Below are 14,733 nucleotides of genomic sequence, written 5' to 3'. Positions count from 1 at the left end.
GGGGGGGGGGGGGGGGGGGGGGGGGGGGGGGGGGGGGGGGGGGGGGCTCTGTCAGCCAATACCGGCAAGTGATAGAGCAGCCGAGCATAAAATCGGAACTTGTAGAAGCCTGCTCCACTGAAGGATGTCACTCCAGTGGCTAAGCGGGGAATGGAACCCTCACGGGACAGCGTGGTCTCAGGACCCTCGGGGTCACAGAAAGACCGGGGGTGCCTGAGTGCGGCAGAGCTCCCAGGGATCGGAGCGGGGAAACCAGCTGCAGAGACGGAGCCGAGGAGCAGGCTCTCAGTTCGGGGTTGCCATAAACCATGATCCACGGCACAGTCGGGCCACTGCTCTTCCAGCAGGGACCCAACAAGCGGCAGATCCGGGGAGACTCACCTTCCTCCCCGGGAGGAGCGGCGTGGGAGCGCACCGCAGGAATCTGCTAGGTTTGGAGACTCCACACGGCGTTGGGCGCCAGAGACAGAAATGCTCAGTCACGGGCCAGGTGAGCACAGAGTGTAGCCGGAGACTGGGGAGATGGGAGTGACTGACTGCTTTTCTCTGGGGGGCTCACTGAGGAGCAGGGCCCCGAGTTCTCGGCTCCTCCGGGCGGAGATTAGAGGCCGCCATTTTCACTCTTGTCCTCCAACGCTGTACGAAAAGCTTGCAAGGAACAAAAGCTCCCGAGAGCAAACCCGAGCAGATAACTTACCCCAGACCGGCAAGGGCGGGGCGATTCCGCCTCCGGCAAACACACTTGGGAAACACGGATATAGGCCCCTCCCCCAGAAGATCAGCAAGAACAGCCAGCCAAGACCAAGTTTACGGATCACCGAGAATGGCAGAACTCCAGCACTAGGGGAATACTGCACATAGAATTCATGGCTTTTTTCCCCAAGATTCTTTAGGCTTTAAAAGTTAATTTTTTTTTAACTTTTTTTTTTTTTGAATTTTTCTTTTTCCCTTTTTCAACCAACATTTTATCATTCCCTTTTTTTAAATTTCTTTCTTTTTTTTTAAAGATTTTATTTATTTATTTGACAGAGAGAGACACAGCGAGAGAGGAAACACAAGCTGGGGGAGAGGGAGAGGGAGAAGCAGGCTTCTCGTTGAGCAGGGAGCCCGATGCGGGGCTCGATCCCAGGACCCTGGGATCATGACCTGAGCCGAAGGCAGATGCTTAATAACAGAGCCACCCAGGCGCCCCTATCATTCCCTTTTTTAAAAAACCTATTTTTAATTTTTAGAGTCATATTCTATCCCTTCACAGTAGTTAACCTTATTTTTGGTGTATGTATATAAGCTGTTCTCTCTTTAAAATTTTGGGATACAGTTTCTTCTAACAGACCAAAATATACCCTAAATCTCTAGTGTATGGCTTTGTTCTAGTCTCCTGCCTGATCACATTCTCTTTTTTTTTTTTTAAATCCTCTTTTTCAACCAACTTATCAATTCCTTTTATAAAATCTTTTATAATTTTCATCTTTACAGTCATATTCCATCCCTTCATCGTATTAACGCTTATTTTTGTACATATATAAGTTTTCTTTCTTTAAAATTTTGGGAGGCACTTTCTTCTAACAGACCAAAATACGCTCAAAATCTAGTGTGTGGCACTAATCTATGCACCAGCCTGATTATATCTGATCATATTCTGTTTTTGTTTATTTTTATCTTTTTTTTTTCTTTTTTCTTTCTTTCCCTTTCTTTTCCCCCAGTTTCAGGTCTTTTCTGATTTGTTTACTGTGTATTTTCTGGGGATGTTGTTACCCTATTAGCATTTTGTTCTCTCATTCATCTATTCTCCTCTGGAGAAAATGACAAGACGGAAAAAAAATCAACTCAAAAAAAGAACAAGAGGCAGTACCGACTGCCAGAGACCTAATCAATACGGACATTAGTAAGATGTCAGAACTTGAGTTCAGAATGATAATTTATTTATTTTTATTTTTATTTTTTTTAAAGATTTATTTATTTATTTGAGAGAGCGAGAATGAGAGAGAGTACATGAGAGGGGGGAGGGTCAGAGGGAGAAGCAGGCTCCTCGCTGAGCAGGGAGCCCGATGCGGGACTCGATCCCGGGACTCCAGGATCATGACCTGAGCCGAAGGCAGTTGCTTAACCAACTGAGCCACCCAGGCGCCCCAGAATGATAATTTTAAAGATACTAGCTGGGCTCGAAAAAAGCATGGAAGATATTAGAGAAACCCTTTCTGGAGAAATAAAAGAACTAAAATCTAACAAAGTCGAAATCAAAAAGGCTATTGATGAGGTGCAATAAAAAATGGAGGCTCTAATATGCAGAAGAATGAAACTCGACTATTCTCTAACACCATTCACAAAGATAAACTCAAAGTGGATGAAAGACCTCAATGTGAGACAGGAATCCATCAAAATCCTAGAAGAGAACATAGGCAGTAACCTCTTTGACATCGCCCACAGTAACTTCTTTCAAGATACATCTCCAAAAGCTAGTGAAACAAAAGCAAAAATGAACTTTTGGGACTTCATCAAGATAAAAAGCTTCTGCACAGCAAAGGAAACAGTCAACAAAACAAAGAGGCAACCCACAGAATGGGAGAAGATATTTGCAAATGACACTACAGATAAAGGGCTGGTATCCAAGATCTATAAAGAACTTCTCAAACTCAACACCCAAAAAACAAATAATCAAGTCAAAAAGTGGGCAGAAGAGATGAAAAGACACTTCTCTGAATAAGACATACAAATGGCTAACAGACACATGAAAAAACGTTCATCATCATTGGCCATCAGGGAAATCCAAATCAAAACCACACTGAGATACCACCTTACACCAGTTAGAATGGCAAAAATGGACAGGGAAAGAAACAACAAATGTTGGAGAGGTTGTGGAGAAAGGGGAACCCTCTTACACTGTTGGTGGGAATGCAAGTTGGTACAGCCACTTTGGAAAACAGTGTGGAGGTTCCTCAAAAATTGAAAAATAGAGCTACCCTATGACCCAGCAATTGCACTACTGGGTATTTACGCCAAAGACACAGATGTAGTGAAAAGAAGGGCCATATGCACCCCAATGTTCATAGCAGCAATGTCCGCAATAGCCAAACTGTGGAAAGAGCCGAGATGCCCTTCAACAGATGAATGGATAAAGAAGATGTGGTCCATATATACAATGGAATATTACTCAGCCATCAGAAAAGATGAATACCCAACTTTTACATCAACATGGATGGGACTGGAGGAGATTATGCTAAGTGAAATAAGTCAAGCAGAGAAAGTCAATTATCATATGGTTTCACTTATTTATGGAACATAAGGAATAGCATGGAGGACATTAGGAGAAGGAAGGGAAAAATGGGGGGGGGAATTGGAGGAAGAGATGAACCATGAGAGACTATGGACTCTGAGAAAGAAACAGGGCTTTAGAGGGAAGTGGGGAGGGGGGATTGGTTAGCCCAGTGATGGGTATTAAGGACGGCACGTACTGCATGGAGCACTGGGTGTTATACGAAAACAATGGATCGTGGATCACCACATCAAAAACCAATGATGGACTGTATGGTGACTAACATAATAAAATTAAAAAAAAAAAAAAAAAAAAATGGAGGCTCTAACTACTAGGATAAATGAGGCAGAAGAGAGAATCAGTGATATAGAAGACCAAATGATGGAAAATAAAGAAGCTGAGAAAAAGAGAGATAAACAACTACTGGATCACAAGGGCAGAATTCGAGAGATAAGCGATACCATAAGATGAAACAACATTAGAATAATTGGGATCCCAGAAGAAGAAGAAAGAGAGAGAGGGGCAGAAGGTATACTGGAGCAAATTATAGCAGAGAACTTCCCTAATCTGGGGAAGGAAACAGGCATCAAAATCCAGGAGGCACAGAGAACCCCTCTCAAAATCAATAAAAATAGGTCAATACCCCGACATCTAATAGTAAAACTTACGAGTCTCAGAGACAAAGAGAAAATCCTGAAAGCAGCTCGGGAGAAGAGATCTATAACCTACAATGGTAGAAACATTAGACTGGCAACAGACCCATCCACAGAGACCTGGCAGGCCAGAAAGGATTAGCATGATATATTCAGAACACGAAATGAGAAAAATATGCAGCCAAGAATACTATATCCAGCGAGGCATCATTGAAAATAGAAGGAGAGATAAAAAGCTTCCAGGACAAACAAAAACTAAAGGAATTTGAAAACACAAAACCAGCCCTACAAGAAGTATTGAAAGGGGTCCGCTAAGCAAAGAGAGAGCCTAAAAGTAACATAGACCAGAAAGAAACATAGACAATACACAGTAACAGTCACCTTACAGGCAATACAATGGCACTAAATTCATATCTTTCAATAGTTACCCTGAATGTAAATGGGCTAAATGCCCCAATCAAAAGACACAGGCTATCAGATTGGATTAAAAAACAAGACCCATCGATATGCTGTCTGCAAGAGACTCATTTTAGATGCAAAGACACCTCCAGATTTAAAGCTGGGGGTGGAAAACTATTTACCATGCTAATGGACATCAAAAGAAAGCTGGGGTAGCAATCCTTATATCAGACAGATTTTAAACCAAAAACTATAATAAGAGATGAGGAAGGACACTATATCCTACTTAAAGGGTCTATCCAACAAGAAGATCTAACAATGGTAAATATCTATGCCCCTAACATGGGAGCAGCCAATTACATAAACCAATTAATAACAAAAGCAAAGAAACACATCAACAACAATACAATAATAGTGGGGGACTTTAACACCAACCCTCACTGAAATGGACAGATCATCTAAGCAAAAGATCAACACGGAAATAAAGACTTTAAATGACACACTGGACCAGATGGACTTCACAGATATATTCAGAACGTTCCATCCCAAAGCCACGGAATACACATTCTTCTCTAGTGCCCATGGAACCTTCTCCAGAATAGATCACATCCTAGGTCACAAATCAGGTCTCAACTGGTACCAAAAGTTTGGGATCATTCCCTGCATATTTTCAGACCACAGTGCTTTGAAACTAGAGTTCAATCACAAAAGGAAAGTCGGAAAGAACTCAAATACATGGAGGCTAAAGAGCACCCTACTAAAGAATGAATGGGTCAACCAGGAAATTAAAGAAGAATTAAAAAAATTCATGGAAACCAATGAAAATGAAAACACAAATGTTCAAAATCTTTGGGATGCAGCAAAGGCAGTCCTAAGAGGAAAGTATATAGCAATACAAGCCTTTCTCAAGAAACAAGAAAGGTCTCAAATACACAACCTAACCCTACACCTAAAGGAGCTGGAGAAAGAAGAGCAAATAAAGCCTAAACCCAGCAGGAGAAGAGAAATAATAAAGATCAGAGCAGAAATCAATGAAATAGAAACCAAAAGAACAGTAGAACAGATCAACGAAACTAGGAGCTGGTTCTCTGGAAGAATTAAAAAGATTGATAAACCCCTGGCCAGACTTACCAAAAGAAAAGAGAAAGGACCCAAATAAATAAAATCAGGAATGAAAGAGGAGAGATCACAACCAACACCAAAGAAATACAAACAATTATAAGAACATATTATGAGCAACTCTATGCCAGCAAATTAGATAATCTGGAAGAAATGGGTGCATTCGTAGAGATGTATCAATTACCAAAACTGAACCAGGAAGAAATAGAAAACCGGAACAGACCTATAACCACTAAGGAGATTAAAGCAGTCATCAAAAATCTCCCAACAAACAAGAGCCCAGGGCCAGATGGCTTCCCAGGGGAATTCTACCAAACATTTAAAGAAGAATTAATACCTATTCTTCTGAAACTGTTCCAAAAAATAGAAATGGAAGGAAAACTTCCAAACTCGTTTGATGAGGCCAGCATTACCTTGATCCCAAAACCAGACAAAGACCCCATCAAAAAGGAGAATTACAGACCAATATCCTTAATGAACATGGATGCAAAAATTCTCATCAAAATACTAGCCAATAGGATCCAACAATACATTTAAAGGATTATTCACCACGACCAAGTGGGATTTGTTGCTGGGCTGCAAGGTTAGTTCAACATCCGCAAATCAACGTGATACATTTTTAATAAAAGAAAGAACAAGAACCATATGATCCTCTCAATAGATGCAGAAAAGTATTTGACAAAATACAGCATCCTTTCTTGATTAAAACTCTTCACAGTGTAGGGATAGAGGGTACATACCTCAATATCAAAAAAGCCATCTATGAAAAGCCCACAGTGAATATCATTTTCAATAGGGAAAAACTGAGAGCTTTCCCCCTAAGATCAGGAACATGACAGGGATGTCCACTATCACCACTGCTATTCAACATAGTACTAGAAGTCCTAGCCTCAGCAATCAGACAACAAAAAGAAATAAAAGGCATCCGAATCAGCAAAGAAGTTGTCAAAGTCTGTTTGCAGATGATATGATACTTTATGTGGAAAACCCAAAAGACTCCACCCCAAAACTGCTAGAACTGCTAGAACTCAAGAATTCAGTAAAGTGGCAGGATATAAAATCAATGCACAGAAATCAGTGGCATTTCTATACAACAACAAGACAGAAAGAAAGAGAAATTAAGGAGTCGATCCCATTTACAATGGCACCCAAAACCATAAGATACCTAGGAATAAATCTAACCAAAGAGGCAAAGGATCTGTACTCAGGAAGCTATAGAATACTCATGAAAGAAATTGAGGAAGACACAAAGAAATGGAAAAACGTTCCATGCTCATGGATTGGAAGAACAAATATTGTGAAAATAGCTAAGCTACTTAGATCAGTCTACACATTTAATGCAATCCCTATCAAAATACCATCACAACTTTTTTCAAAGAAATGGAACAAATAATCCTAAAATTTGTATGGAACCAGAAAAGACCCCAGAATAGCCAGAGGAATGCTGAAAAAGAAAAGCAAAGCTGGTGGCATCACAATTCCAGACTTCAAGCTCTATTACAAAGTGTTATCAAACCTAACACCCAGAGAACAAATAATCCAGTCAAGAAATGGGCAAAAGACATGAACAGACATTCCTGCAAAGAAGACATCCAAATGCCCAACAGACACATGAAAAAGTGTTCTACGTCACTCAGCATCAAGGAAATCCAAATCAAAACGTCCATGAGATACCACCTCACACCAGTCAGAATGGCTACAATTAACAAGTCAGGAAATGACAGATCTCGGCGAGGATGTGGAGAAAGGGGAAACCTCCTACACCGTTGGTGGGAATGCAAGCTGGTGCAACCACTATGGAGAACAGTATGGAGGCTCCTCAAAAAGTTGAAAATAGAGCTACCCTAGGACCCAGCAACTGCACTACTGGGTATTTACCCCAAACATACATATGTAGTGATCCGAAGGGGCAAGTGAACCCCAATGTTTATAGCAGCAATGTCCACAATAGCCAAACTATGGAAAGAGACTCAATGTCCCTCAACAGATGAATGGATAAGAAAGATGTAATACACACACACACACAATGAAATATTATGCAGCCATCAAAAAAATGAAATCTTGCCATTTGCAACGACATGGATGGAACCAGAGGGTATTATGCTAAACTAAGTAAGTCAATCAGAGAAAGACAAATATCCTATGATCTCACTGTTAGGAGGAATTTGAGAAACAAGACAGAGGATCATAGGACAAGGGAGGGAAAAATCAAACAAGACGAAACAAGAGGGAGACAAACCATAAGAGACTCATAATCTCAGGAAACAAACTGAGGGTTGCTGGAGTGGAGGAGGGTGGGAGGGATGGGGTGGCTGGGTGATGGACACTGGGGAGGGTATGTGCTATGGTGAGCGTGGTGAATGGTGTAAGACTGATGAATCACAGACCTGTACCCCTGAAACAAATAATACATCTCATGTTAATTAAAAAAAAAAATGAGATGACCCATACCATCTATCAAGTAGACTATACCCTGATACTGAAATTTAAGTTTTGCAACTAATAGCTGCAACTAGAAGCTTTAATTTAAAAGTCTAAAAGTCTCTTCTCAACATTATTGGAAATAAGTCAGTAAAAAATTATGTTTTTACGTCACCAAATTTTAATATTAGTCCCCAAAAATCTTAATAATTGCTTAGAGAATAAATTCTTTATTTAAATTCAATTAATTAACATATAGTGTATTATTAGTTTCAGAGGTAGAGTTCAGTGATTCATCAGTTGCATACACCACCCAGTGCTCATTCCATCACGTGCCCTCCTTCATGCCCATCACCCAGTTACCCCACCTTGTCTCCCCTCCAGCAACCCTCAGTTTCTTTCCTATACTTAGAGGAGTCTATCATGGTTTGTCTCCTTCTCTGGTTTCATCTTGTTTTATTCTTCCCAAGTTTTTTGTTTGTTTGTTTGTTTTTTTACCAACCAGAATCATGCTGTATGTATTGTTCTTTGATGTGCTTATTGGAGATGTTCTCAGCCTAGCATACTCCTCTTATCCATTCTATATTCCATAGAAATAGATGTTTGGGTTGCTTCATTTTGCTGTTATAATTATGCCCACTTTTGTGCACAAACTTGAGCACAGGGGCTGGAATTTGAGGGGAAGAGTGTCAATTTGAGCCCTTGGCAATGTGAGGTGAAGGTGTGTTGACTTGGCATTGAGCAGGTGGCAGGCCATGCATGCTGACTCGGGCAGGAGGGCGGCTAGACTGTGAATTTGGGACCCACAGGCCGATGGCATCGTGTGTGACAGGGACGTGGCTGGTTTTGCTTTTAACTTTTGTTTTTCTGGGAAACTCGATCTCTCCTTCTATTCTAAATGAAGGCCTTGCTGGATAGAGTATTCCTGGCTATAGATTTTTTTCCTTTTAGTGGTTGGAATTTCTCATGCCACTTTCTAGAGACTAAATTCTTGAAGAACACTACATGTGACCAACCACCCTTCTCTTGTTTTACCTAATAATTATGATGGTGATAATTAACAATTACTTATAACAGTCAGGCACTCTTCTAAGATATATATGTATATAAAAAACTCATATATTCCTCAAAACTAGTCATGATTAGGTAATTTGCCCAAAAAATAGTAGAACATTAGACATGAACTCATGTAGTCTGGCTCTCGACTGCCAATGTTTACAGTCTTCTGTTGAGAGCTCTGAGTGGTAGAGACTGCTACAACTTCAGAGAGACACTTCAAGTAGGTACTATTGTACTCATTTTACAAAGACAACTAAAATTTGTACAAAGTCATACAAATAGTAAGTGATAAATCGGGACTTTAATCTAGTTGCCTTACTCTAAAAACCGATTTCTTAACTATTAAAATAGATCACCCTCTCTATAACCACTAATAGTAGCAATAAATCCGAAAACCATCAGATAAATCAGACCAAATCTCATATAAAAATTAAGACCAAATAAAAGATACTATGTCACAATGTAAACTTAAAGATTACACCCTCAAAAATATGAATTGTCAGTTGTTTCCTAGTATTTCCAATAGTACCAGCAAGCAAGCACATTCATAAAATTTATCACCTATTGAGAGAAAATATACATTCTACATAAAACAGTTTAACATTAGAGATAAAATAAGTAGTTGTAATATTAACTTTGCCTGCCATATATTCTAAAGCAGCAAATGTAAATGTACCTGCAAGGAGGCAAGACCATGGAGTCTTTCATAAGCACAGATCCAGAAAGCAGGATATACCAACATCTGGCAACAGTTTCTGAACTGTTAAAATAAGTAAAATTAATGAGTAAATACACACACGTATTCACATGTATATGACTCAAAATAATACATAACATGATTCAATACAAAGTACATAACATGAAATACATTCTAAAAATATTTAAGTCATTAAAATTTAATGGACTTTTGGGAAATACTGACTGTTGCCAAAGGTTTTATACAGATCATGTTCATATGGGAAAAAGTGTTATCACTACCTTAAGATACAGACTTCACAAGTATATGGTTATTAACTCAATTTTATTAATTATACCATTAGCTTCGCCTTCTTCATTTTTGTGTAGCGGATCATAACACCTGATGAAGATTAAAGCTTAAATATTGTACTACATGTGTGTATCATAAAATCCTGTTTTGATAACTTTTATATATATTAAAGACTATTATTTGGAATTCACAAGTTCATCAATGTTGTATCTTCACTGACAACTATAATTTGAATCATGGTCTATTTATTTCTTTTAAATTTTATTGACATAAACAAAATGCCTACCAAATCTTTCATTTTATATGTGTTTGAAGGATAAAAGAATACCAGAGACAATTTATCAGCATTTTAGTTGAGTTAAATCCCTAATGGAAACCCAGAATCTTGTTAGTTGTTATTGTATAAACTAACCATTCTGTCTTTCAAATATCTTTATTTACCATACCTAAGGTTTTAATTAATTCCAATATGTAAAAGATTCTAGTATCTATAAAACAAATCATTTCTCTGACCTGGAGATTTTTATCTATCTAGATATCTACTTGACATGTCAACTTGAATATCTAACAGAGAGAACTCAAACTCAACAAATTCAAAATCTACCTATCATTTCCTTCAAGCTTGTATCTTCTCTGGTATTCTCTGTATTCAATGAATACTGCCATCCTCCACCCAGAAACCTAGCCTTCTAAAACATAGCACTCAGGGTAAGCTTTCTAGGTCAATCCTATTACCGACCATAAGAAGGAAAAATTGTCAACTTTCCAGTAGGTACGTTATTATTATTATTATTTTTTTAAGATTTATTTGAGATAGAAACCACGCGCATGTGCGAGTGAACAGGGAGGACCCAGGGGTTGGGAGGGAGGCAGGGGGGAGAGAGAAAGAATCCTCAAGCAGACTCTGAGCTGAGCACGGAGCCCAATCCCAGGGCTGAGATCATGACCTGAGCCAAAATCAAGAGTCTGCCAGTTAACCAACTGAGCCACCCTGGTGCCCCTCCAGTAGGTACTTTTAAGTTCTTTTTTAGTATCTTCAAATTTTCACTGAGGGAAGACATAAATGGCTGCACATCTCCTACTTAAGGTTCTTTGTTTAGAAATTCTACTTCCTTTTCCTTGTGAAATATGACTTACAAAGTCAAGGAGGAATAAAATCAAACAATTTGCCAGAAATTAAGAGAGAAGAAAGTTGTTAAGTGGATGCCACCACAAGCCTCCAATTTTTATCTCACTTAACTGAAGGGGTCACAAAGTTGTCAGTAAATTCTATTATAAATGTAGGAAAAATCCTGAAGTTCACTCACACCACAAAGAGAACCATGCCAGTCCATGAATAAGAAATTGTTCAGACCTTGCAAAAAAAATTCACTCTCAGAGCATGGGTTGACAAAGCATCTGGCTAAGTAAACCCAAGGAAAGTAAAATGCTTTCATGTGGGGCATTCCTTCTCCTTTCTCTGGGCAAGCAAACTCTAGCCCAGAGAAGGAAGGCATACTTAATCTTGTCAGATCTTATTCATACAAAGGCTTCAGATACTCCTAAGATAAAGACCAAAAAATCTTAAGATGGCCTCCACCTGCTTCTCCAGACTCCTCTCTTGCTGGTTCCTCTTCTTTCCTCATGGTGCTGGAACACACTGGTTTACTTTCCCTTTTTCTACCAGGCTGCTTCCCAGTTCAGATCAACCATACACACTCTCTTCTCTGCCTCCACCAATCTCTGAATTTAAATTCTTCGTTAACTTCCACATTCTTTTTAAATTCTATTATTAACCAGATTCAGATCTGTGTAACTCCTAATATTTTTAGAACAGTTCATTGAGGTATAATTTAAATACCATAAATTTACCCATTTTAAGTGCGTAATTCAATTTTCATGAAATTTAAAAGAACTGTGCAAAGATCACCACAATCCAGTTTTAGAACACTTCTTTGTGTTCTTAACCAATAACATGCTCTGTCTCTATAGATGTGGCTTTCCTGGACAGTTCATATAAATGGGATCATGTAATAGATGGTGTTTCTTCCTTGCTTCTTCCACTTAGCATGTTTTTGAGGTTTATCCATGTTGCAGTATATATAAATGCTTTATTCCTTTTTTATTGCCAAATAGTATTCCACTATACAGATACATGACATTTTATTTATCCATTCATCAAAAATTTTGATCGTTTCCGGTTTTAGGCTGGAAATACAAATAGCACTACTAAGAACATCTGTGTACAGTCTGTATGCGTATGTTTTCATTTCTCTAGTATAAATATGCAAAAGTGGAATTACTGGGTCACGTGGTAAAATTGTTTAACTTTTTGAGAAACTGCCACTGTTTCCTACAGTAACTCTATCATTTAACATCCACACCACCAACACATGAGGATTCCAGTTGTTACCGTACTGGTGCCAATACTTGCTACTCTCTACATTTTTGACTGTGGCTATTCTAACGGCTGTAAAGTGACAGCTCATTAATTTTTGTATGTATTAATTTTGTATGATGTAAGGTAAGGGTCTAAATTAACTTTTTGCAAGTAAATACTCAATTAACCCAGCATCATTTGCTAAAAAAACTATGCTGTCCTCTCTGAAATGCTTTAGCACCTTCATCATAAATGAACTGTTCATCAGTGGTTCCTTTTTAATCCTCAATTGTGTTATACCCACACTACTGACAGATCTTAGCTGGAGGCCATCAAAAAAAAAAACAAACAAAAAAAAAAACAACTTCATAAATACAAGGGTTTACTTCTGGGCTCTCAATTCGGTTCCAATGATCTATTTATCTATTCTTTTCCTTGAGAGCACTTAAATATGTTTAACTTTTAACTTTCTCTACTCCACTCAACAATAAGCTCAATAAAGACAAACACTATGTCTCCCCACCACTCTACACAAAGGTAAGCATAATGTATAGCAGGCAAGCTTTTAATAATAAATGAATGGATCAACAAATGAATCAAGATAGGTATTAAAATCCTTATGAGTCCAGTTTAATGCTTTCAAAAAGTGATAAATATAATGGGCTGGTAATGAAACACGAAAGTTAATACCATCCCAATATACCAAGTGAATCTATATAATAAAAGAGGTCATCGCTGCCAAAATTTTTAGAAGGAACATAGTTAAGAGTATTTTCACCATCTTGAGAAAGGTAAAGACTTTGTTTTTTAAGTAGAACATGAAAAGCACTCATCGCAAAAGAAAAACTGAGAAAGTCAGAAATTTCTCCTCTCCAAAGGATGCCTTTAATAGAGTAAAAAGGAAAACCACAAAGTGGGAGAAGATACATACAATGTAAGTATCCCAACAAAGGACATGGATACAGAATTCATAAATAAATTTCTACTAATCGACAGAAATACTACAGAAAACCCAATTAAAAAATGGTTAAAAACTCAAATCAGATTTCATAAAAAAGCTATCCAAATAGCCTACAAAAACATGAAAATCATTCATCATCATCAATAAGCAGGGAGATGTAAAATGAAATCACAGTGAGATAACAAGATGAAATACGTGAATCAGATTCTAATGTCAGATTCTCCTAAATTTGATCACACACATTTCCAATAATTCTATTCCTAAGAATATGCCCAACAGTAATGACTATATGAGGGCACATAGAAACTTTATTATTCACAATAGGAAAAAACTGGAAACAACCCTAGTACCTATCAAGAGTGGAAATGATAAATGAATTGTCATTTTCACACATATGGTAAAGCAGTGAAAAATAATTAATGCAAAAACATAGAAGAATCTTAGACATTTATCAAGTTAAAAAAAAAAAAAAAAAGCCTAACCAAACAATTTTTATCTATGTGGGGTTCAAAATGAGTTAAAACTCATCTATGGTGATGGAAGTCAGAACTGGATTACCTTTCCAAGAGAGGTGACTAGAGCCTCAGGAGAGCTGAAATGTTCTTTCTATATGTTCACCTGGTTAAGTTACTAATACATACTATTTTATTTATTAAACTTTTTGTGCACTATTTCAGTTTACGAATATATTTCAATCTACTCTAAAGAAATTCCTTCCAAATAAATTTCAATGCTAAAAGTCAAAATTTAAACATTAAAGCTATTATTTTAAGCTAATTAAGGAAATACTTACCAAAAAAGAATTTGATTGCCACTATATCTCTCATAGCGTGCTCTTGCAGACATTAATCTAACATATTAAAAAAAAGCCAAAAATTTAATTTTATCTTCAATTTTGTTTTAAAAATACTGTTACAGTTACTTCAATAGAAAATTATCATATCAAATAATACATTATATGTTAAAAAATAAATAAAAATAAAAAATAAAAGAAAATTAACGTATCTACCACTAACTTTACTTCTCCAAGAGTTTAGAAATATATACATCAAATGCAGTATTTTCAAAAACATCAACTGGATAATATTAAGAGGCAACAAATATAATACTATTATGTACATTTTATAACCTGCCAATTCATACTGAACAATGTTCCTTTTCTGTTATGGAAAAATACACATTTGTCTGATTCACCATTGATTCCTCCTGTTAAGAAATTACTGGCAAGGGGAAAAAAGTTACTGACAGAGGCATACACACACATACACACGTATATATACATATATATGTGATTGCATTTAAAAATGCTTTTAGTATTACTAAATGCTCTAGTTTTCAGCTTTCTTCTTCTTCCAGACACATGCTGACATCTGAATTATGTTATACAGAAAAGAGAAAATAATAGGCCCTAACAATTATATTTTAGCAATCTGGTCTAGTCCCTAACCAGAAACTTAAAGAAGGGCCAGAAAAAGTAATGGATGATCTGGTTATGGAAGGAACCTACATTTTAATTAATGT

The 14,733-nt window shown here is 37.6% G+C and overlaps 1 protein-coding gene across 6 annotated transcripts in view; it reads right to left on the bottom strand.

Moving 5' to 3' along the window:
* Nucleotides 1-14,733, bottom strand: part of RAPGEF6 (Rap guanine nucleotide exchange factor 6) — a 196,634-nt gene that overhangs the window by 158,947 nt on the left and 22,954 nt on the right. For all 6 annotated transcript variants that reach the window (XM_032425417.1, XM_032425422.1, XM_032425416.1 and 3 more), the window contains 2 exons: nucleotides 14,006-14,062; nucleotides 9,581-9,664 (listed from right to left, as the gene is read on the bottom strand). In XM_032425417.1, coding sequence (XP_032281308.1) covers nucleotides 9,581-9,664; nucleotides 14,006-14,062 — 141 coding nt within the window. The remainder of the gene's footprint in view (nucleotides 1-9,580; nucleotides 9,665-14,005; nucleotides 14,063-14,733) is intronic.

Source organism: Phoca vitulina, unplaced genomic scaffold (genome assembly GCF_004348235.1).
Source record: "Phoca vitulina isolate PV1807 unplaced genomic scaffold, GSC_HSeal_1.0 scaffold32, whole genome shotgun sequence".
Lineage (NCBI taxonomy): Eukaryota > Metazoa > Chordata > Mammalia > Carnivora > Phocidae > Phoca > Phoca vitulina.
The sequence above is the reverse complement of the archived record's forward strand: the minus strand, read 5'-3'. Positions and strand labels throughout refer to the sequence as shown.